This window comes from Mustela nivalis, assembly GCF_964662115.1.
Source record: "Mustela nivalis genome assembly, chromosome: 14".
Taxonomy (NCBI): domain Eukaryota; kingdom Metazoa; phylum Chordata; class Mammalia; order Carnivora; family Mustelidae; genus Mustela; species Mustela nivalis.
Window position 1 is genome coordinate 86,526,321 of NC_139033.1, and position 26,291 is coordinate 86,552,611.

At 39.5% G+C, this 26,291-nt stretch overlaps 1 protein-coding gene across 1 annotated transcript in view; it reads right to left on the reverse strand.

The window, feature by feature from the left end:
* Positions 1-26,291, reverse strand: part of SLC5A1 (solute carrier family 5 member 1) — an 82,010-nt gene that overhangs the window by 11,257 nt on the left and 44,462 nt on the right. Inside the window, exons 9-14 of the mRNA XM_082697884.1 lie at positions 26,098-26,233; positions 24,568-24,675; positions 19,773-19,923; positions 17,168-17,336; positions 6,549-6,764; positions 4,078-4,183 (exon numbers count right to left, since the gene is read on the reverse strand). Of these exons, the coding sequence (XP_082554010.1) occupies positions 4,078-4,183; positions 6,549-6,764; positions 17,168-17,336; positions 19,773-19,923; positions 24,568-24,675; positions 26,098-26,233 (886 nt within the window). The remainder of the gene's footprint in view (positions 1-4,077; positions 4,184-6,548; positions 6,765-17,167; positions 17,337-19,772; positions 19,924-24,567; positions 24,676-26,097; positions 26,234-26,291) is intronic.

A 26,291-nucleotide genomic window follows, 5' to 3' on the forward strand; every position in this document is an offset into this window, starting at 1 on the left:
CTCCATAGAAACATAGAACTCCCAAAACCGAATCAGGGAGAAAAAGAAAATTTGAATAGACCAATTACAAGCAATAAAATTGAATCAGTAATCAAAAAACTCCCAAAAAACAAAAGTCAAGGACCAAGAGCTTCACAGGTAAATTTTACCAAACATTTTCAAAAAGAGTCAATACCCAGTCTTCTCAAACTGTTCCAAAAAACAAAAGAGGAAATAAAGCTTTCAAACTCATTGTATGAGACCAGTATCATCCTGACACCGAAACCAGATAACAATACCACAAAAAAGGAGAACTACAGGTCAATAATGCTTATGAACATAGATGAAAATATCTTCAACAAAATATTAGCAAACCAAATCCAGTAATACATTTTTAAAAAATCATTACCATGATTAAGTGGAATTTATTCCTAGGATGCAAGGGTGGTTCATTTATCACAAATCAATCAACATAGTACAACACATCAATAAGAAAAAGAACAAAAACCATATGATCATTTCAAAGAAACAGAGAAAACATTTGGCAAAGTGCAACATCCATTCATGATTAAACCCTCAACAAGGCAAGTTTAGGGGAACATATCAACACAATAAAGGCCATATATGAAAAACCTACAGGTATTACAGTCTAGAGAAAAATTGAGAGCCTTTCTCTTAAGGTCAGGAAAAAGACAAAGATGCCCACTCTTACCACTTTTATTCAACATAGTATTGAAAGTCCTAGCCACAGCAATTAAACAATTAAAAGATATAAAAAGCATCTAATTGGTAAGGAAGAACTTAAACTTTCACTATGTGCAGATGACATGGTACTATATGTAGAAAATCCTAAGGACTCCACCAAAAAACTACTAGAACTAATAAATGAGTTCAGTAAAGTTGTAGGATACAAAATCAATATACAGAAATCTATTGCATTCTATATACTAAAAATGAAGTAGCAAAAAGAGAAATCAAGAAAACATTCCATTTCACCAAAGATGATAAAATACCTAGGAGTAAACTTAATCAAGGAAGTGAAAGTCCTGTACTCTCAAAACTATACAACACTGGTGAAAGAAATTGAAGACAGTACAAAGAAATGGAAAAATATTCCATGATCATAGATTGGGAGAAAAAATATTGTTAAAATGTCCATATTACTCAAAGCAACCTCTATCAAAATACCAACAGCATTTTTCACAGAACTAGAATAAATAATCTTAAAATTTGTATAGAACCACAAAAAATCTCACATAATCATAGCAAACTTGAAAAAGAAGAAAAAAACTGAAAGGATCACAAACAAACTTGAAGGTATCACTGTTCTGTATTTTAAGATATAGTACAAAGCTGTAGTAATCAAAACATATGGTATTGACACAGAAACAGACATATAGATCAACTGAATGGAATAGAAAGCTCAGAAATAAACTCATAAATATATGGACAATTAACCTTCAACAAAGGAGGCAAAAATATGCAATGGGAAAAAGAATCTCTTCAACAACCGGTGTTGAGAAAACTGGACAGCTACATGCAAAAGAATGAAACTAGACCATTTTCTTACATCATACACAAAAATAAACTCAAAATGAATTAAGGACCTAACTGTGAGACCTTAACTCTAAAAATGCTTGAGGAGAGCACAGGCAATTATTTCTCTGATATCAGCCATAGCAATATTTTTCTAGATATGTCTCCTGAGGCAAGGGAAACAAAAGCAAAAATAAACTATTGGGAGTACATCAAAATAAAAATTCAGGGGCGCCTGGGTGGCTCAGTGGGTTAATGCCTCTGCCTTCAGCTCAGGTCATGATCCCAGGGTCCTGGGATCGAGCCCCACATCGGGCTCTCTGCTCTGTAGGGAGCCTGCTTCCCTTCCTCTCTCTCTGCCTGCCTCTCTGCCTACTTGTGATCTCTATCTGTCAAATAAATTTAAAAAAAATCTTAAAAAAAATTTTTTTTAATAAAAATTCATCATCACTAGCCCTCAGGGAGATTCAAATTAAAACCACATTGACATATCACCTTACACCATTTAGAATGGCCAAAATTAACAAAACAGGAAACAACATGTGTTGGAGAGGATGTGGAGAAAGGGGAACCCTCTTACACTGTTGGTGGGAATCCAAGTTGGTACAGCCTCTTTGGAGAACAGTGTGGAGATTCCTCAAGAAATTAAAAATAGAACTTCCCTATGACCCTGAAATTGCACTACTGGGTATTTACCCCAAAGATACAGACGTAGTGAAAAGTAAGGCCATCTGTACCCCAATGTTTATAGCAGCAATGGCCATGGTCGCCAAACTATGGAAAGAACCAAGATGCCCTTCAACGGACGAATGGATAAGGAAGATGTGGTCCATATACGCTATGGGGTATTATGCCTCCATCAGAAAGGATGAAGAGCCAACTTTTGTAGCAACATGGACGGGACTGGAAGAGATTATGCTGAGTGAAATAAGTCAAGCAGAGAGAGTCAATTATCATATGGTTTCACTTATTTGTGGAGCATAACAAATAGCATGGAGGACATGGGGAGTTAGAGAGAAGGGAGTTGGGGTAAATTGGAAGGGGAGGTGAATCATGAGAGACTATGGACTCTGAAAAACAATCTGAGGGGTTTGAAGTGGCGGGGGGGTGGGGGGTTGGGGTACCAGGTGGTGGGTATTATAGAGGACACGAATTGCATGGAGCACTGGGTGTGGTGAAAAAATAATGAATACTGTTTTTCTGAAAATAAATAAATCAATTAAAATAAAATAAAAAAAATAAAAAGCTTCTGCACAGCAATCAACAAAACTAAAAGACAGCCTACTGAATGTGAGAAGATATTTGTAAATGATATATCTGATAAAAGGTTAGTATCCAAAACATATGAAGAACTTATTCATATGTTTATTGAAACATTATTTACAATAGCCAATTTATGGAAGCAGCCCAAGTCCATTGATAGATGAATGGATAAAGAAGATGTGAGATATATATCATGATAGATGCCAAGGAATATTACTCAGCCATAAAAAAGAATAAAATTTTGTCATTTGCCAAAACATGGTGTATAATGCTAAATGAAATAAGTCAGTCTTTCAAATCTGTTATATTCTCCTTCAGTGTAGAGACACTTTTGGAGGTGGGAGAAGCAGGCAGCATATTGATGCCTCCCTGCTCCAAGGAAGCAGAAAAGGTTTATCTTTTTCAACAACCTGATCAACTGCCTATGGCTCCAGGTTCCTTCCAGTACATGCAGAGTTGCAGGTTTCAGAACTAAAATGTCTTGGTTAAGACCACATTATATCAAAGCTGGGATAATAGGCTCTGACCTCAATTTACATATCTGTAAAATAGGGCCATAAGAATAAATGATCTTTAGGGCCCTTTCCAAAGCTAGGATTCTCTGATATTTCTGATGGCCATATTCAGAATCTATTCTGCTGTACCTGTACTTTCCTTCAGATGGAGTGATGAGACCTCTAGTCCTGCAGATAAAGCACCTATGACCTTGTACTCTCACACCTTAGCACATCATACATCTCTCCACAACCATCCTCCATCCAGTCCCAACTAAAGAGAAAAAGTTCTAATACATAAGCTGAGGAAAACTTTTCTCCATGATCAGGATAAATCTCTGAATACTGACTAAGCATTATCTTACTGGACTTCAGAGACATTTAATTTTCTAAATCTTATGTGGATATAAGACACCAATGAGCCTCTCACCATCCTTCTGGTGTCACTAGACTGACCATAGCTTAGATTCCATCTGCTTTCAGTTCACAGGCTCTGACTCTTTCCTTCTCCCATGTCATGCCCCAGTCAAGTCAGGGTAGAAAATACACCACTCATACTTAGAGAGCATTCTGAACTATGAGGTATAAGGAGGCTGAGGAGATTCTGCACCTCTCTATTCCTCTTGACCAGACCTCAGATTGAACTTCCCAAAATCCATTTATCTATCTCATCCCCCACCTCACTCACTTATAAAGAGAGATCTGAGCTTTGATGTAGGCATTTTGTAAAGACTTCAGTAAGGTAGTCTTTCTGTTGGAGGAGTAACATTTTAGGGCTTGGGATAGGCTCTAAATCACAAATTACCTATTTCAATGGTCTCTTCTGGGGTTTCTTGAAAGTCCTCCTCTCCTGCATCCAAGTCAATACGCTCCTCTTTGCTGTTGCGCAGGCTCCAACACAGGCGGTAGAGCTGTGGAAAAAGCATAACAGGTTGGCAGAAAGAACCAAACAGTGTCTGGTGCCAAGAAGTTGAGAGAAAAAAAGAAATGTGCTCAAGAAAAGAAAAAGTGCATCATTTCCTAAAGGTGTCAGTGAATGATTAGTTATTGCTCTAGAACACATAGGATACTGGAGATGCCCCTTTTAAAACATTGATTTGGTCAGTGTTTGCTGAATGAAACTCATTTAAAAATGCAAACAACAAAGAAGATGTGGTATATATACACAATGGAATACTATGCAGCCATCAAAAGAAATGAAATCTTGCCATTTGCGACAACATGGATGGAACTAGAGCGTATCATGCTTAGCGAAATAAGTCAAGCAGAGAAAGACAACTATTATATGATCTCCCTGATATGAGGAAGTGGTGATGCAACATGGAGGCTTAAGTGGGTAGGAAAAGAATCAATGAAACAAGATGGGATTGGGAGGGAGACAAACCATAAGTGACTCTTAATCTCACAAAACAAACTGAGGGTTGCTGGGGGGAGGGTGGTTGGGAGAAGGGGGGTGGGGTTATGGACATTGGGGAGGGTATGAGCTTTGGTGAGTGCTGTGAAATGTGTAAACCTGGCGATTCACAGACCTGTACCCCTGGGGATAAAAATATATGTTTATAAAAAATTCAAAATTAAAAAAAAATGCAAACAACAACAACAAAAAGGTACTGTGGTCTCTCAGTACTGACCAAAACATAGATAACAGTTTCTATCCACATTATCTCTAAATAAGTTGAGCACTTCGATGTAAATTACACACATGAATATAATATTCAAAGACTAAGAGATTGCCTTGAATAAAGAAATGTCTGTCTTGAATGAATGAACTCTTCTTATATATGATGACTAAATTTGTTCCTTTTAGCATTGGTGCTAAGAAAGAAGACCAAAAACCCATTTCTCCAGACCAGAAGTGTAGAGCAGAGTTTGCACCGTGTGTTTGTCACATTATAAGAAAATAATCTGTAGAATCATGAACCATATTAGAATTGAGTAGCACTGGAGACAGTTTCTATGTACATGAAACCAGAAACTTGAAGAAGTCTGAAAGTCAATGAAATGTATTCATTCCAGCTATGCCCTCTTCGATGACTACGTTGCTTTCTCTGCTTCAAGGGGAATCATGGATGGGGTGCCTGGCTGTCTGCCTTCAGCTCAGGTCATGATCCCAGGGTCCTAGTTCGGAGCCTTCTTGCATCAGGCTCCCTGCTCAGCAAGAACCCTGCTTCTCTCTCTCCCACTCCCCCTCCTTCTGTGTCTCTCTCTGTCAAATAAATAAGTAACATCTTTAAGGAAAAAAAAAAAAAGAGGAATCCTGGGGCTAAATGTGTTTAGGGCTGCAATACTTGCAAACACTGAGACATCAGGAAGCAGTTAATACAGCACAAAGAAAGCCTATTGACAGATTCAGCCAATAAACATAATGGTGATTCTTCTTTTATAAAAGCAGTCTGTTTGACATTAAGATTAGGTACAGTTTTGAAAATTTGGCAAGGAGGTCGAAGGTCTCTTCGGGATTCCATAAGTCCCTGTATTTGTATATGCATGAGTAAAAAGTTAAAAAAAAAAAAAAAAACCCTTCTCTTTCTCTATGGACTAACATGATCTTGGGTAAACTCTACCTCTGTTCTTAGAAACCTGAAAAAGGTTAGTATTAGCTGTGTTGGATGCCCAAATTATATTGTTTATGGTAAAAGTGACCTATAATTAGAAATTTTCATCTGCATTGGGAGAGCTATGAATGAATCCTAAACCAAGGGTGACATCTAGAATTAAAGAAGACTATTTGCCATTTTGGAGTCTTGAATCAATTGGACTTTGATATTTGAAATTCCTCAAATTATATGGATAATTGTTTGGAGGGTTAATAGGGGAAAAAATTAAGGGTATATCATACTTCAGATTTCCCTGAGCATGGTTTTTTTGTAACTATGTCCCTTGCTGAGACCCCTGAAAGTTATGCCATGGGTCTACTAGAAGAAATCTAAGTTTCTATTTGAGACTTGAGTATCTAAAACAGGCTAGTCCCTGTACTCACCCAAGTGATCTCATTCCCTTGCACCTATGCTGTTACTTGGTGAGCAGGATCCAGAGATTAGCCCCTGGACTGAAATAACTGTGGTGAGGACTCCTACAGAAGACACACACTTGACACCACCTTGCTAGCACATCGTGTTTTCTGGCTTGTGTCTTTCTATGTAAAACCAACGGTAAGCAAGGACTGTTTTAGTCATGTGAGTGTGAGATGTTTAATTGAGGAAAGGGCAACAAGGTGGGTGTTGTAGCATGAGCATGAAGCAAGGGAAGGACACATTCCCCAAAACGGATACTCACGTGCACATCTGGAATTGGTTTGGTGAAGAGAGAGACAACCACGATGACGATGACAGATATGACAAAGAGGATGATGGCAAAGTACAGGTAGTGCACACCACAGATAATCGTGGGACAGTTGCTGGGCTGCATGCAGCTCCCAGTTCCATAGGCAAATTCAGTCACCATACGGGACACCCCAACCAGAAATCCTATGACCAGTCCCCAAAAGGCTCCCTGTGAAAGAAAACCTTGGGTTAATTAACACCAAACACACAAAACATCAGGGAATTCCTGGGAGACAGAGAAAAAGGAATAAAAATGAGACAAATGATAGCTTCAGGCCTTCTGAAGCCAGAATGCTGGCGTTCAGAATATGGCTAAGAGTGTGATGTCAGGCCAAGCCTGAAGGTGTGTTTATCATGTTTCAGTGATGATTTTACCTGGGTCATAAAACAAGATTGATAATATAATGGGGTAGCAATGTCTAATAACTTGTGTCTAGTGTCAACCCAAAGCCTTAATTCCAAAAATTAATTTTTAATTTTATTTTTTTAATTAATTTATTTATTTTCAGAAAAGCAGTACTCATTATTTTTGCACCACACCCAGTGCTCCATGCAATCCGTGCCCTCTATAATAATAATTTGACTCTGATCGGAGAAAGACAACTATCATATGATCTCCCTGATATGAGGAAGTGGTGATGCAACATGGGGGGTTAAGGGGGTAGGAGAAGAATGAATGAAACAAGATGGGATTGGGAGGAAGACAAACCATAAGTGACTCTTAATCTCACAAAACAAACTGAGGGTTGCTGGGGGGAGGGGGGTTGAGAGAAGGTGGGGTAGGGTTATGGACATTGGGGAGGGTATGTGCTATGGTGAATGTTGTGAAGTGTGTAAACCTGGCAATTCACAGACCTGTACCCCTGGGGATAAAAATATATTATATGTTTATAAAAAATCAAAAAAAATTTTTAAATAAATAAATAATTTGACTCTGGTTCCTGTAGCTGCTATCACCATCAGCCTCCAGATTTAAGCACATTCAAAGGTAATGTAATTACTTATGAAATAATTTGTTTTCCTTGAAGCCTTTGAAAAACAAATTGGGTCTTTGAGGGATGGAAGAGAAAAGAATGTTTCCATCAAAATATAAATACTACTTTCTTCATAGTCCCTTTTATAGATCCAAAGTCACTGTTTTTAATTTGAAAACACAAGATTATATTATGTGTCTTTACATTAAGTTTTGGGTTTGCATATTAAAAATATGGAAATCCTTTAAGAGACTAAAAATACAGGGGTACAATTTTTCAGGGTTTTTTTTAAAACCCCTTCCCTCCTTTCCTTCCTTCCTTATTTCCTTCTTGCTTCCTTTTCAGTCAGGCCTCACCTAGAGAACCAGGTCTAAATCTAGAGGCCACATTTTAAAAGGATAAGTGACAAAGTACAGTGAGCTCATAGAAGGGTGGTAAGAAAGAGCTTTCATGTCAAATGTTGATCCTTGAACTTTCCTAGCCATGGGTACCCCTGCACTTTATATCCCAGGTGTGTTCAATTATCAGTGTATTCATGTCCTATGTCTTTGTACAGGTCACTCTTTATCTGGGAGAACACAAGCTCCTCCCTTCCTGGTAACCTTATTCTAGCTTACATGTCCCCTCTTCTCCTAAGACAGAATTGGATGGACCCATCCTCCGTGCTGTGACTGCACTATAGACACACCTCCAATTCCAGCACCAATTCCCCTTCTGTGGAATCACTCAATCACTTCTCTCTCTCCCCATCTGAACTGGGAATTTGCCCAGGGAAGGAACCAAGATTTATTCCCTTTGTGTTGTCAGCTCTCCGTCTAACTTCTGGAAGTATCTGCTAGGTAGATAGATGATGGTAGATGGTAAAGGATAGATGATAGATAGACAGATAGATAGATGATAGATAAATAGATGAGGAAAAAGATGTCCCCCATTCATTCCCCACACACATATTCATTCAAAAATTACTTTTTTACTTTAGTTTGTATGAATAGTATTGATAAAATCTGCTATAAAGTTTTTCTTCTCTTTTGCTTTTTTGCTTTTTTTTATTTTTATTTAAATTCAATTAGCAGGATGCCTGGGTCAGTTGGTTAGTGTCTACCTTTGGCTCAGATCATGATCCCAGGGTCCTGGAATTGAGTCCCACATTGGGTCCCTTGCTCACTAGAAGCCTGCTTTTCCCTTTGCCTTCTCTACCTGGCTCTCCCCCTGCTTGTGCGTGCTCTCTCTCTCTCTCTCTGACAAATAAATAAATAAAACTTTTTAAATTTAATTTCAATTTTCATTTCATTTAAATTAATTATTTAATTGAATTAGCCAACATATAGTCCTTCTCTTTTGGCAATTAGTATCTTCCTGTTCCTTTCAGTTTATTCTCAAGAGGCTCTTGAAAAATCTGGGAAATTTTGACATTTTCCTCAAGATTTTAATGAGTCACCCCTTTTTTTTTTTTTAAGATTTTATTTATTTACTTGAGAGAGAGACAGTGAGAGAGAGCATGAACGAGGAGAAGAAGGTCAGAGGGAGAAGCAGACGCCCCATGGAGCTGGGAGCCCGATGAGGGACTCGATCCCGGGACTCCAGGATCATGACCTGAGCCGAAGGCAGTCGTCCAACCAACTGAGCCAGCCAGGCGTCCCGTGAGTCACCCCTTATTAAACACAATCCCTGACCGGTCCTGAGAATCATTTTGTAGTCTCTATGTGCTGCTCTCCAGAGACTCTAGCAATGGCTTCTCACCCTCAGACCTGTGACATTTGGGCTGGATAATTCTTTTGTGACTGGGGGTTGAGCCTGAGGGGAGCTGTCCTGTGTATTGGCTTCCACACAATAGATACTAGTAGCATTTTCTGAATCAAAGCCAATCAAAATGTTGCCAGACTTTGCCAAAAGTTCCCTTGGGGAAGGGCAAAATCTCCCCCAGTTGAGAACCACTACACTCTATCCCAATTTTTAGCCTTATTTTTTGGCTGCCACAGTCCTTTGTTGAACTGAATCTGTTTTTAGTCCACAGCAATACCCAGATGGGCTTCTAGCCACACTATACTAACTTGTATTTTAGAAATCTCTCAGCTTCTGCCAATCCCTATTGAAATAAATCTGAAGAGGAGGAGTCAAGATGGCGGAGAAGTAGCAAGCTGAGACTGCTTCAGCTAGCCGGAGATCAGCTAGATAGCTTATCTAAAGATTGCAAACACCTGAAAATCCATCGGCAGACCGAAGAGAAGAAGAACAGCAATTCTGGAAACAGAAAAACAACCACTTTCTGAAAGGTGTTTTCTTTTTTTAAAAAAAATTTTTTTTTCTTTTCTTTTTTTTTCTTTCTTCCTTTTTGAACCTCTTTTTATCCCCTTTCTCCCCACTCACGATTTTGGATCTCTTCTAATTTAGTTAAAGCATATTTTCCTGGGGTTGTTGCCACCCTTTTAGTATTTTACTTGCCCCTTCATTTACTCTTATCTGGCCAAAATGACAAGACGTAAAAATTCAACGCAAAAAAAAGAACAAGAGGCAGTACCAAAGGCTAGGGACCTAATCAATACAGACATCGGTAATATGTCAGATCTAGAGTTCAGAATGACAATTCTCAAGGTTCTAGCCGGGCTCGAAAAAGGCATGGAAGATATTAGAGAAACCCTCTCGAGAGATATAAAAGCCCTTTCTGGAGAAATAAAAGAACTAAAATCTAACCAAGTTGAAATCAAAAAAGCTATTAATGAGGTGCAATCAAAAATGGAGGCTCTCACTGCTAGGATAAATGAGGCAGAAGAAAGAATTAGTGATATAGAAGACCAAATGACAGAGAATAAAGAAGCTGAGCAAAAGAGGGACAAACAGCTACTGGACCACGAGGGGAGAATTCGAGAATTAAGTGACACCATAAGACGAAACAACATTAGAATAATTGGGATTCCAGAAGAAGAAGAAAGAGAGAGGGGAGCAGAAGGTATACTGGAGAGAATTATTGGGGAGAATTTCCCCAATATGGCAAAGGGAACGAGCATCAAAATTCAGGAGGTTCAGAGAACGCCCCTCAAAATCAATAAGAATAGGCCCACACCCCGTCACCTAATAGTAAAATTTACAAGTCTCAGTGACAAAGAGAAAATCCTGAAAGCAGCCCGGGAAAAGAAGTCTGTAACATACAATGGTAAAAATATTAGATTGGCAGCTGACTTATCCACAGAGACCTGGCAGGCCAGAAAGAGCTGGCATGATATTTTTAGAGCACTAAACGAGAAAAACACGCAGCCCAGAATACTATATCCAGCTAGGCTATCATTGAAAATAGAAGGAGAGATTAAAAGCTTCCAGGACAAACAACAACTGAAAGAATTTGCAAATACCAAACCAGCTCTACAGGAAATATTGAAAGGGGTCCTCTAAGCAAAGAGAGAGCCTACAAGTGGTAGATCAGAAAGGAACAGAGACCATATACAATAACAGTCACCTTACAGGCAATACAATGGCACTAAATTCATATCTCTCAATAGTTACCCTGAATGTGAATGGGCTAAATGCCCCTGTCAAAAGACACAGGGTATCAGAATGGATAAAAAAAACAAAACCCATCTATATGTTGCCTCCAAGAAACTCATTTTAAGCCCGAAGACACCTCCAGATTTAAAGTGAGGGGATGGAAAAGAATTTACCATGCTAATGGACATCAGAAGAAAGCAGGAGTGGCAATCCTTATATCAGATCAATTAGATTTTAAGCCAAAGACTATAATAAGAGATGAGGAAGGACACTATATCATACTCAAAGGGTCTGTCCAACAAGAAGATTTAACAATTTTAAATATCTATGCCCCCAACGTGGGAGCAGCCAACTATATAAACCAATTAATAACAAAATCAAAGAAACACATCAACAACAATACAATAATAGTAGGGGACTTTAACACTCCCCTCACTGAAATGGACAGGTCATCCAAGCAAAAGATCAGCAAGGAAATAAAGGCCTTAAACGACACACTGGACCAGATGGACATCACAGATATATTCAGAATATTTCATCCCAAAGCAACAGAATACACATTCTTCTCTAGTGCACATGGAACATTCTCCAGAATAGATCACATCCTTGGTCCTAAATCAGGACTCAACCGGTATCAAAAGATTGGGATCATTCCCTGCATATTTTCAGACCACAATGCTCTAAAGCTAGAACTCAACCACAAAAGGAAGTTTGGAAAGAACCCAAATACATGGAGACTAAACAGTATCCTTCTAAAGAATGAATGGGTCAACCGGGAAATTAAAGAAGAATTGAAAAAAATCATGGAAACAAATGATAATGAAAATACAACAGTTCAAAATCTGTGGGACACAATAAAGGCAGTCCTGAGAGGAAAATATATAGCGGTACAAGCCTTTCTCAAGAAACAAGAAAGGTCTCAGGTACACAACCTAACCCTACACCTAAAGGAGCTGGAGAAAGAACAAGAAAGAAACCCTAAGCCCAGCAGGAGAAGAGAAATCATAAAGATCAGAGCAGAAATCAATGAAATAGAAACCAAAAAAACAATAGAACAAATCAACAAAACTAGGAGCTGGTTCTTTGAAAGAATTAATAAAATTGATAAACCCCTGGCCCGACTTATCAAAAAGAAAAGAGAAAGGACCCAAATAAATAAAATCATGAATGAAAGAGGAGAGATCACAACTAACACCAAAGAAATACAAACTATTATAAGAACATACTATGAGCAACTCTACGGCAATAAATTTGACAATCTGGAAGAAATGGATGCATTCCTAGAAACATATAAACTACCACAACTGAACCAGGAAGAAATAGAAAGCCTGAACAGACCCATAACCAGTAAGGAGATTGAAACAGTCATTAAAAATCTCCAAACAAACAAAAGCCCAGGGCCAGATGGCTTCCCGGGGGAATTCTACCAAACATTTAAAGAAGAACTAATTCCTATTCTCCTGAAACTGTTCCAAAAAATAGAAATGGAAGGAAAACTTCCAAACTCATTTTATGAGGCCAGCATCACCTTGATCCCAAAACCAGACAAGGATCCCACCAAAAAAGAGAGCTATAGACCGATATCCTTGATGAACACAGATGCGAAAATACTCAACAAAATACTAGCCAATAGGATTCAACAGTACATTAAAAAGATTATTCACCACGACCAAGTGGGATTTATTCCAGGGCTGCAAGGTTGGTTCAACATCCGCAAATCAGTCAATGTGATACAACACATCAATAAAAGAAAGAACAAGAACCATATGATACTTTCAATAGATGCTGAAAAAGCATTTGACAAAGTACAGCATCCCTTCCTGATCAAAACTCTTCAAAGTGTAGGGATAGAGGGCACATACCTCAATATCATCAAAGCCATCTATGAAAAACCCACCGCAAATATCATTCTCAATGGAGAAAAACTGAAAGCTTTTCCACTAAGGTCAGGAACACGGCAGGGATGTCCATTATCACCACTGCTATTCAACATAGTACTAGAGGTCCTAGCCTCAGCAATCAGACAACAAAAGGAAATTAAAGGCATCCAAATCGGCAAAGAAGAAGTCAAATTATCACTCTTCGCAGATGATATGATACTATATGTGGAAAACCCAAAAGACTCCACTCCAAAACTGCTAGAACTTATACAGGAATTCAGTAAAGTGTCAGGATATAAAATCAATGCACAGAAATCAGTTGCATTTCTCTACACCAACAGCAAGACAGAAGAAAGAGATATTAAGGAGTCAATCCCATTTACAATTGCATCCAAAACCATAAGATACCTAGGAATAAACCTAACCAAAGAGACACAGAATCTATACTCAGAAAACTATAAAGTACTCATGAAAGAAATTGAGGAAGACACAAAGAAATGGAAAAATGTTCCATGCTCCTGGATTGGAAGAATAAATATTGTGAAAACATCTATCCTACCTAAAGCAATCTACACATTTAATGCAATTCCTATCAAAGTACCATCCATCTTTTTCAAAGAAATGGAACAAATAATGCTAAAATTTATATGGAACCAGAAAAGACCTCGAATAGCCAAAGGGATATTGAAAAAGAAAGCCAACGTTGGTGGCATCACAATTCCGGACTTCAAGCTCTATTACAAAGCTGTCATCATCAAGACAGCATGGTACTGGCACAAAAACAGACACATAGATCAATGGAACAGAATAGAGAGCCCAGAAATAGACCCTCAAATCTATGGTCAACTCATCTTCGACAAAGCAGGAAAGAATGTCCAATGGAAAAAAGACAGCCTCTTCAATAAATGGTGCTGGGAAAATTGGACAGCCACATGCAGAAAAATGAAATTGGACCATTTCCTTACACCACACACAAAAATAGACTCAAAATGGATGAAGGACCTCAATGTGCGAAAGGAATCCATCAAAATCCTTGAGGAGAACACAGGCAGCAACCTCTTCGACCTCTGCCGCAGCAACATCTTCCTAGGAACAACGCAAAAGGCAAGGGAAGCAAGGGAAAAAATGAACTATTGGGATTTCATCAAGATCAAAAGCTTTTGCACAGCAAAGGAAACAGTTAACAAAATCAAAAGACAACTGACAGAATGGGAGAAGATATTTGCAAACGACATATCAGATAAAGGACTAGTGTCCAGAATCTATAAAGAACTTAGCAAACTCAACACCCAAAGAACAAATAATCCAATCAAGAAATGGGCAGAGGACATGAACAGACATTTCTGCAAAGACATCCAGATGGCCAACAGACACATGAAAAAGTGCTCCATATCACTCGGCATCAGGGAAATACAAATCAAAACCACAATGAGATATCACCTCACACCAGTCAGAATGGCTAAAATCAACAAGTCAGGAAATGACAGATGCTGGCGAGGATGTGGAGAAAGGGGAACCCTCCTACACTGTTGGTGGGAATGCAAGCTGGTGCAGCCACTCTGGAAAACAGCATGGAGGTTCCTCAGAATGTTGAAAATAGAACTGCCCTATGACCCAGCAATTGCACTATTGGGTATTTACCCTAAAGATACAAATGTAGTGATCCAAAGGGGCACATGCACCCGAATGTTTATAGCAGCAATGTCCACAATAGCCAAACTATGGAAAGAACCTAGATGTCCATCCACAGATGAATGGATCAAGAAGATGTGGTATATATACACAATGGAATACTATGCAGCCATCAAAAGAAATGAAATCTTGCCATTTGCGACAACATGGATGGAACTAGAGCGTATCATGCTTAGCGAAATAAGTCCAGCGGAGAAAGACAACTATCATATGATCTCCCTGATATGAGGAAGTGGTGATGCAACATGGAGGCTTAAGTGGGTATGAGAAGAATAAATGAAACAAGATGGGATTGGGAGGGAGACAAACCATAAGTGACTCTTAATCTCACAAAACAAACTGAGGGTAGCTGGGGGGAGGGGGTTTGGGAGAAGGGGGTGGGATTATGGACATTGGGAAGGGTATGTGCTTTGGTGAGTGCTGTGAAGTGTGTAAACCTGGTGATTCACAGACCTGTACCCCTGGGGATAAAAATATATGTTTATAAAAAAAAAAAAAAAAAAGAAAGGACCAATACCCAACTTTTGTAGCAACATGGACGGGACTGGAAGAGATTATTATGCTGAGTGAAATAAGTCAAGCAGAGAGAGTCAATTATCATATGGTTTCACTTATTTGTGGAGCATAACAAATAGCATGGAGGACATGGGGAGTTAGAGAGGAGAAGGGAGTTGGGGGAAATTGGAAGGGGAGGTGAACCATGAGAGACTATGGACTCTGAAAAACAATCTGAGGGTTTTGAAGGGGTGGGGGGTGGGAGGTTGGGGTACTAGGTGGTGGGTATTATAAAGGGCACGAATTGCATGGAGCACTGGGTGTGGTGAAAAATAATGCATACTGTTATGCTGAAAATAAAAAATAAATTAAAAAAAAAAAAAAAAAAAAAAAAAGAAATAAATCTGAAGAGTGTGCCTATTTCTCAAACCAGTCATGATCACTTGCAGGTTTAATTCTGATCTCTCAAGGGTATTTATCTGTGCATGCAGTTTTGTGTTGCCAGCAAATCTGGACTATGTTCCTAATGTCAAATGTTGAGTGAAGAGAAACACACATAATTTTACACTTCAAAGCTGGGCCATTCCAGTGAGGTATTTCCCAAGTGTATATTTGTTTCTGTCCTATTGGGAGAAAGGGGTTGTCTCTAACCAAAAATATGTCATCATTGATACTGCTTCAGAAAATGGGCTACACAGTTATTACCCCCACTCGATCCCAGCCTTCCCTGAGTGTGCAGATGGTTTAATACAGAGACAGGTGAGCAATACCCCAGTCAGAAGCCATATCCAAAGGCATCCTTTTCATGGTGCTTCAAAACCTGTAACAGCACCCCAATGAAAATCCAACCCTCTGGCCTGGCTTTTTCAAAGGAGCCATTCCTAATTTAACTTCAACATTCTTGTCTAGCATTTCTTCCATTAACTCATACACACAAACTCCTTCTCAAGTCATGTGAAATGCCTTTCAAACTCCTCATCCTCATGCTTATCCTTGCACTTCTGCCTCCAAGTTCTGGTGCTGTTCTCTCTCTGCTTTGCACACCCTCTCTTCCCTCTAGTTCAGCCCATGCTAATATAGTCTTTCTGTGAATCCTTCTCATATTCTATGCTATGTTTTATCCCTTAATTATTATCTACCTTATGTTGTTTTGCATATAAATTGCTTGAGCACCAGGACATCGCTTTTCACTGGGCCTTGAGAGGTGCTGGCTGGAAAGCCAAGCTCACTGCAGAACCACTAGAGGTACATATATACAATGGAATATTACTCAGCCATCAGAAAGGATGAATACTCACCATTTGCATCAACATGGGAGGAACTGGAGGGGATTATGTCAAGTGAAATAAGTCAAGCAGAGAAAGACAATTATCATATAGCTTTGTTCATATGTGGAATGTAAACAATAGCACAAAGGATCATTAGGGAAGGGAGGGAAATCAGAAGGGAGAGAAATCAGAGAGGGAGATGAACCCTGAGGGACTACAAACCCTGGGAAACAAACTGAAGTTTACGAAGGAGAAGGGGGTGAAAGGATGAGGTAACAGGGTGATGAGTATTAAGGAGGGCACGTGTTGTGATGAGCACTGGGTGTTACATGCAACTAATGAATCACGGAACACTACATCGAAAACTAATGATGTACCATACAGTGGCTGAATATAACTTTTTTTAAAAAGGAAATTTTTTTTAAAGGAACCACTAGAGGGAGCCTGTGCTAGGACTTCCTCTGGAGCTGCTCGCCTGGGATACAAACTTCCCGGCTAGTGCCATGTTAACAAGCCAAAGTCATTCAGGTTGGATGGAACATGTATATCATTAGTTGGGAATGAGTTTGGAACCTGCAGCAAGGAGGGGAGGTGAATCCAAAAGAATGTATACCCAGGAGAGTCCCTGAAGGCTTTGCCATAAAAACCTTCAGCAGCACATCTATTTCTGCTTGAGATCTCTGGGAAATAGAATCCCTCCCATACAGAATATGGTGCTCCAGGTGGAGCTGTGACACTTCTGTGTCAGAGTGGCTTTTCAGGACATGCAAAAATGAAACCTACCGGCTCATTGGCTCTCTTCCAGAAAATAGCAAGCAAGAAGACGGCTGCAATGGGTGGTCCCAAGTAACTGGTAATGGACTGGATGTAATCGAAGAGCTGCCCACTTTGTGCTGACTGCACAATGGGTACCCAGGCAATGCTGACACCTATCAGCACCAGGATGAACAACCTGAAATCAAAATCCCCCAATACAACGTCAATAAATGGCTCTATATGAATAAATACATATTACTATGTGTCAGATGTATGATATATATATGTATCATATGTGTATGATTACTATATGTCAGATGTGTGTATATATATATAATATATATAGCAAATATATATACACACAAATGTAGATATTTATATGTGTGTGTATCATTTTATTTATTGTATATTATATATACATATTATGTGTGTGTGTGTGTGTAATATTACCATAGGCAAGGAAAAATAATTAGCAAATTCATTCTTGAGGCTTTTTTTCCATCTGTATTCTGCCTCTATGAGAAAGTCATCTGTGCCTGTGAATAAATGTAATGCACTTGACAAACCTAAACCAGTAACTGCCATAAGAGAATCACACTTTGACAAGTAGTAGAATGTAGGAACAAGGGTCCTGGACTCAAATTTTTCTTTTCTATGTGTGACATAGGATACGTTGCTTAACCTCTCTGAATCTCAATCTCTCTGTCTGTGAATTGGGGACAATAAGACTGACCTTGCAATTCTAGAATAAGGATCAGCTATAATAAAACACCTAGCAAACAGTAAATAGTAAAGGCCATAATTTTTATTTTTTTCTCCTTCTCCTCCTTTCCCTTCTCCTCCTCTTCTTCATAATAAAGTGAAGACCACAATGAAAAATAGTTTATAAAGAAACAGTCTAGAAAGAAAGGGACACTACCAAGTATTTCCAGCTCTCCTCTTGAATTTCACTTCAAGTCATGAAGAGATTGGAGGGTTCCCTTACAAGCTCCCCTTACTTGTGCTTTTGATTTAATTAGAAGGATGGCTATGATTCCTTTATCTTACATGAATTTAAGGCAAAAGAATCTTACACTAACCTTTACAAAGCAGTGTTTTCACTCATATATTTCTCCTGGAATCCCCTTCCACTGCCCCCATATACCCAAATCCTACCTACCATTTTGGCCTCAGGTCAGGCCTCCCTCTTCCAGGAGCTTTCCCCAACTACTGCATGCCATGTTCACCTCTTCCTTCTTTGAGCCCTTGATTGCTCTTACAGTCACCATAACAAAGTCTGGAATTATTTTCTATAAGCTCATCTAGGGCAGGGATAAAATCCAGGGCAGCAGTCGTGGGATGTACAAAAGTGTGGGCCCCAACAATCTCAGAGCCAAGGGGGCCATCCCCGAGCAAAGCAACAAAATGGTTCTCTTCTCATGTTGCATCTTATAGATATAAGGGAGGAGGGGAGAAACAGGAAAAACTAAAGTCCTTTCTAAGGAAAAACCAGTCAGGATGATGGTTCTGATTTCTGTGAAGCAAAGGAGTAGACTCAGGCCTGGTTAGATATTCCCTGAGTGCTAGGTGTCTCAACACCTGACAGTGGCCTGTCCCCTTTCCTTCCTTTGCCCTAATCTTATTGATGGGGCCTATGAAGTGGCAGCCCATACCCCTCCCACACTCACTATGGAACTTTTCCTTGACTGACCTCACAGGGACTTGATTCCTCTGCTCCGAGGAAGTTGACCTGCCAGAGCCCCAGAAAGAGACACAGCAGAGCTTTAGTTAGTCCTCTCTCCAAGTATCTGCTCAATGGATAGTCAAGATTATGAGTACCTATGAGCCATGTATCAACCCTTCTGTCTTTCAGGTATTCTGTTGTGTCCACTATCTCATTTGCAATAACAAATGTACATATAGCGTGGTGTTTTAGACTTTACAGAGCATGTTCCCAAGCACAGTATCACTTGACCCTCACAGTCAAATGCAAAAATGTTGCAGCAAATGGTCAAGGCATCAGAGGCGTCTGGGCCTTGAAGATGGCCCATGTGAAGACCTACAGTGTAGAGGGCTGAGGAGGGCCACATGGGGTAGCATAAAGGGACGTGAACAAGGACTCAGTTGGCCTGAATTCCAGTCCTGTTTCTGCCACTGCCCAGACTACATGGATTTAGGCAAGACAAGCCTCCTTTTGTTTGTTGATAAACTGAGGGTTAGATTGGATGATTTCTGATGTCATATCTTACTCCAGACAGGCATTGTTTGATGATCTTCAATTTATATTTTTCTTTTTTTTAATTTATTTATTCATTTGAGAGACATACAGGCAGAGAAAGAGAGAGAGCACAAGCAGGGGGAGAAGCAGAGGGAGAGGGAGAAGCAGAGTCCCCACCAAGCTGGGAGCCCAACATGGGGCTCGATCCCAAGACCTAGAGATAATGACATGAGCCAAGGGCAGAGGCTTAACCATCTGCCACCCAGGCACCCTGATGATCCTCAATTTAAAGTTAAATGTCACTAAAGTGTAAATATAACTAATGACAGAGGTTACTGCGATTCTACCCAAGCATGTACCAGTCTTCTCTACCTTGAAGGATAGTTCAGACCATTCAAACTTTCATGGTGGGTGGCAAGAAGATGCTGCACTTACCTTCCTGCAATCATGAGCTCTTTCTCAGATGCTCCCTTCCGGATCTTGGTGTAGATGTCCATGGTGAAGAGGGTGCTGGCACTATTGAAGATGGAGGTTAAGGAGCTCATGAGAGAGGCCAACATGACTGACAGCATCAGGCCTCTCAGTCCTGAAAGAGAAGGAGGATCTGAGTGGCACACACAACAACTCAGCTCTTTTGTACTTGGAAATTGTGAGAACTCAAGGTTTGTTTGCCTTCCAATACGATGCCATGTTCTCCAACTTGTCTCTCCAGAAAGACTAGGTATTTCAAGGAATGAATTGTGGCTTTAAATTATACTGTAAGCCCAAAGCAGTCAACAAAGAGATAAGGACAAAATATATATGAGTAAATACTTTGCAACTGAATGATGATGATGATGGTGGTGGTGGTGGTAATGGGGTGATAATGGTTAATGGTGATGGTGCTGATGGTATGTGTGATTCCATCTAAGAGGAGTTTTATAAGGTCTTTTATTTAAAAATTCATGGTATAGCAGAATGATTCAAACTATGATTCAAAAGATGATGTTTTCAATAAAGTGAAATCTCCATAGAATGGAAAGAAATACTAGCAATTCATATGTCTAATAAGGGTCTAGTGTGCAGAATATAAAAAGGACGTGTATAACTGAATAATAAAAAAAGACAAATAATCCAATTAAAAATAGACAAAGAACTTGAATAGAAGCTTCTCCAAAGAAGATAAACAAGTGGCTAATAATCACATGAAAAGATGCTCAACATCAAAGAAATTCAAACCAAAAACCACAATAAAATACTACTCTGTATCCATTAAGGTGGGTATAATTAAAAAAAAAAAGAAGAAGAAGAAAGAAAGACAGATAACAACAAGTGTGGATGAAGATGTGGAGAAATAGGAACCCTCACATATTGATGGCAGTAATGTAAAAGGACACAGCCACTGTTGCAAATACTCTAGCAGTTTCTCAAATCAAACATGCAGTTACCATATGACCCGTTAATTTCACTCCTAGGTATCTGTTCAAAAGAAAAACATGTTCACATAAAAACTTGGACGTGAACAACACTCAGTCGGTTGAGTGTCTGACTCTTGATTTTGGCTCAGGTCATGATCCAGAGTCATGAAACTGAGCCCCTCATTGGGCTCCATGCTTAGTGGGCAGTCTGCTTAGGATTTTCTCTCTCCTTCTTCCTCTGTGCCCCCCACTCTCTCGCCCTCTAAAATAAATAAATAAATCTTTTTAAAAACTCAAATATGAATGTTCATAGTAGTATTATTTATAATAGCTAAAAAGTAGAAACAAGACAATGTTATCAACTGATGATAAACAAAGTGTGATATATCCATGCAATGGAATATTATTTATCAATAAAAAAGGGTGAAGTACTAATGCATGCTATAATGTAGATAAACCTTGCATTCTTCTAAGTGAAATAAGCCAGACACAAAGAACAACTATCATATAACCCTGTTTATGTTAAGTGCTCAAAATAAGCAAATCCATAGAGAGAGGGAGTAGATGAACGGTTGCCTAGGGGATGGGATAAAATATGGGGTGATAATAGGTGCAGGATTTTTTAGAGGTGATAAAAGTTTTCTAAAATTATGGTGATGGTTGCACACCTCTGAATATACTAACAAAAATTCCCTAGCAGGGACACCTTTATGTTCTCCTTGGTATGAAAGTAGTAATAGAGATTATAGCAAACCATGTTGGCCATGATTGGGAGAAATTTTTTTTAATTTATTTGTTTATTTGAAAGATCACAAGTAGGCAGAGAGGCAGGCAGAGAGAGAGAAGAGGAAAGCAGACTCCCTGCTGAGCAGAAAGCCTGATATGGGGTTGATCCCAATACCCTGGGATCATGACCTGAGCCGAAAGCAGAGGCTTTAACACACTGAGCCACCCAGGTGCCCCCATGATTGGGAGAAATTTTAAAAGAACAATCCCTTATCTGATTTGGGAATGGCAGTATTATCCCCATTCAACACACCAAGAAGTGAGGTCCAGGTTGACATAACTTGCTTAGGGTCAGAGCTGGGAATACAGCCTTGTCTTTTTTTTTTTTTTTTTTTTTTTTTTCTCTCCATTGAAATCTTTACTGAGCTATAATTCACATACATATGATTCATCACTTAAGGCACACAATTCAGCTCCTGCTGAGCAGAGAGCCCAATGTGCGGCTCCATCCCAGAACCCTGAGATCATGACCTGAGCAGAAGGCAGAGGATTTAACCCACTGAGCCACCCAGGCACCCCTACTTTAAAAAAAATTTTAGGGGAACTTGGGTGGCTCTGTCACTTGATTCCTTGGTTTTGCCTCAGATCATGATCTCAGGGTCCTAGGATTGACCACCATGTGGGGCCCTGCGCTGAGCAGAGTTTGCTTCAAGGGTCTCTCACTCTCTCCTACTGCCGCTCCCCCATTCACTCATGCTCTCTCTCTAAAATAACTTAGTAGAGACGCTTGGGTGGCTCAGTCCCTTAAGCACCTGTCTTTGACTCAGGACATGATCCTGGGGTCTTGGTACTGAGTCCCACACATCAGGGTCCCTCAGCAGGGAACTTGTTTCTCCCTCTGCCTGCCATTCCCCCTGCTTGTGCTTTCTCTCTCTGACAAATAAATAAATAAAAGCTTTTTAAAATAAATAAATAAATATAAGTAAATCATTTAAATCTTTTAAAAAAAAAAAGGAGAGAAAGAAAATAACATAAATAAATTACAGTGTAATCCAAACCAGAACTCTAAAAGAACCAGCCATGTGACTCTTCTTATTGCAACCTTAATTAATAAGCAGCCTGGTTCAGTGGAATTGTTAACGATTACCCCCATTTTTATAGAATTTGAATGCAAATGGTTTGTACAAGGTCACACATCCAGTTTGCAGTTTAAAAAAAAAAATCTTCAATTCCAGCCTTGAGCACAGTTAAGCAAGCCAGATACTGAGTTGCTGTGTGGCCTTGGAAAAAATCATTTTCCTTCTGTAGGTCTCAGTTTCCCCTAACTATGAAATGGAGAGGTTTGACTAGTCTCTAGGTTTCTTCTCAATGATAAAATTTTGTAAGTTTATTGCAAATTTTCCTGTTCAGTACCTTTGAATTTTTAGTCTCCTGAGACCCCTTAACCTAATTAAGTTTACATCCCTTGATCCAGAATTAGATTTTTTCTTTGACATGAAATATGAACAGTAACCCTACAGGCCTACCCCAAAACTCTAATTATTCTGGACTCCAAGGATAACACATTCTCTGTAGCCCCCTTGTGGCCCATCCATCTACTGCCTCAAACTTCCTCATCCTTTGTTGTTGTTGTTGTTTATTTTATTTCTTTATTAATTTTTTTATTAGGTTATGTAAGTCACCATACAGTACATCATTATTTTTTGATGTAGTGTTCCATGATTCACTGTTTGTGTATAACACCCAGTGCTCATTACAATATGTGTCCTTAATATCCATCACTGGGATAACCCATTTCCCAAGCCCTTCCCCTCAAAAACCCTCAGTTTGTTTCCCAGAGTCCATAGTCCCTCATGGTTCATCTACCCCTCTGGTTACCCTCCCCTTTATTTTTCCCTTCCTTCTCCTAATGTCCTCCGTGCTATTCCTTATTTTCCACAAATAAGTGAAACCATATAATAATTGTCTTCTGCTTATTTCACTTAGTGTAGTTTCCTCCAGTTCCATCTATGTTGATGCAAATATTGGGTATTCATCCTTTCTGATGGCTGAGTAATATTCCAGTGTTTATATGGACCACATCTTTATCCATTCACCTGTTGAAGGGCATCTAGTCTCCTTTCACAGTTTGGCTATTCTGGGCATTGCTGCTATGAACATTGGGTGCATGTCTTTTCACTTCTTTTCACTACATCTGCATCTTTGGGGTAAATGCCATGTAGTGCAATTTCTGGGTCAAAGGGTAGCTCTCTTTTTAACTTTTCGAGGAACCTCCACACTGTTTTCCAAAGTGGCTGCACCAACTTGCATTCCCACCAACAGTGTATGAGGGTTCCCTTTCTCTACAACCTCTCCAACATTTGCTGTTTCTTGCCTTGTTCATTTTTTGCCATTCTAAATGTTATAAGGTGGTATCTCAATGTGGTTTTGATTTGAATTTTCCTGATGGCTAATGATGCCAAACATCTTTTTCATGTGTGTGTTAGCCATTTGTATGTCTTATTTGGAGAAGTGTCTGTTCATGTCTTTTGCCCATTTTTTGACTTGATTCTTTGTTTTTTGTGTCTTGAGTTGGAGAAGTTCTTTATAGATCTTGAATACCAGCCCTTTATATGTAGTGTCATTTGCAAATAAAATCTTCACCCATTCCGTAAGTTGCCTCTTTGGGAAGTTTTTAAAACTTCCTTATTCTGTAGTTACAACTGCTTTGCCTTTCCCTCCAGGTTTTTCCTTGGAATACCAATGCATTTCCAAGGGAAAATTCCACTTAGTTCAAGCTTTCATGTTAATGTCTGTTGGAGAGTTCTGAAAGATCTTCTAGATGAGCACAGAAAAGCTGTGTTTTTCACTAGCACATTTTCAGATCACCTATTTTCCAACACCTGACTGATGAACACATGCTAGACCTCATAGAGCTCAACCTAAACATATGTCTCTTTTCCAATGAGGGAAGATGTGTTCAAAAGCTGAGGACACCAGAGGAAAGCCTTCCCTACTGGGCTCCCAAGCTCAGAAATGGCTTTTCCCCAGAGGGCCACAGAAATCTACGTAAAGAGGAAGCCAAATCAGCCTCCAAAGAAAGACTTTGCCAGAAAAATGACTCTCACCATCGGGCATGAGCTCCACCACCAACGTCGGGTAAGCAACATTTGTACAGCCAACCTCAGTACCACAATATTTCTTACATTCTGAGGGGACGGTGCAGGCAACTTTTTCTGGGAAAAGATGAAGAGCCATGTCAGCAAGCAGAAATCAAGGAAGTATTTCCAAGATTCACTTTCTTAAAATAAGACTTCAAACAGGACATTCCTGCCCAAGGCCCTGAATTGGTTCCACAGAGAGTGCAACTTCAAGTTGAGCCCTACAACACCATGCCCCTGCCCTACTGGTATGACCATATCCAAGATCTGACTGGGGGAAAAGAGTTCTTAGGTAGAGGAGGGAGAAAATAAAGCAATGCTCAGGGTGGATAGAGAGGGGGCACAGTCTTCAGACTTTAGCTAGACCTCCCTACAACATAGCAGTGACTATTGTCTTGTTTCTCCTGATGATCATAGTGACCCATGGCTCCTAATTTGAGGTTTATTTGCAGCAGCATTTTTACAAGTAGGATTGAACACCCAGATGACTGAGGGAATTCTTCAGTGGGGGGATGTTGGGCAATACTTCCAAAATGTGAAAAATCTGGGTTAGAGAAAGATAAAAAGTAGCCTGATATGGGAAGGGAAAATGATCTAGAGACTTGGAGAAAATTCCAGTAACTTCTTTAGAATTAAATCAATAAACATTTATTAGGTACCTACTACAGTTATATCATTTAGTGCTGCTCCATAGAGACTGCCGATTCATTATAGCACTATCTCAAATATTTTTGTGTGTGTTGTACAATATAAATCATATAGTATATAACTTACAACTTAATTATATATTATTATTACAACATAAATTATTCAGTTACAAATATAAATTATTCAGTTACAAATATTTTTCTCATGACAGGTGAGCCAGTATAGGAGTATACCTAAAAGGAGCCAATGGCAGCAAGTGCCCCAGACTGTCCTATCTTCATTTTGGGAGCTCACCAAAGTTTTACTCCCTGGCACTCTCTTTTTTTGCCATTATTTCACATTCCAAGAAACAGTTTGGCTGACCAAAAAAATGCAACTGGCAAAGCTGAAGAAGTCACAAAATGGTCAAAAAGACTCTAATACCCTAGATAGTAAAGTACAAGGCTCAGGACTCTTCAAAGAAATGGCCCAAGAAACGGGGTTAGAGACTGGCCAGGGTCCTTTGACATTAAAGACATCGTACACACTACCAGAACCTGAGGAAGACTGAGCAAAAAGTTAGCAAATATTAGTTGGAAGAAACTGCAGCTGGAGGTGTATCATAACTTCAGAAAATTTGCAAAAGGGTCTAAAGTCATTGTCAATGTTAGGAACCAGGGAAGACAACCCCACAGGTCCTGTGACCTCAAGTTTTTGCTATATAAAGGGGAAACAATAATATTTGGTAATTGTGGCAAGAAAAAAAGAAGAGGGCAGAAGAGAAAGAACAGGAAGCTACAAGGCTTTAGAAGTGACACAGAGAGAGGAAAGTGGGAGAGAGTGGCTGCTGAGTCCAGCAAGAGGCATCACCTGTGTATAGGATGCGGCTGATCATTCCTGGCATCACCATGAGGAACATGGGCAGCAGCTTCATGTACCCACATAAGATACAGCCGGCCTTCACATGAGACATGTTTTTGGCTGAGAGGCAGCGTTGCACAATGACCTGCCAGGGAAAGCCCGTAAGAGAGGGGTACAGGCCAGAGACCTCTCATTGCTCTCTG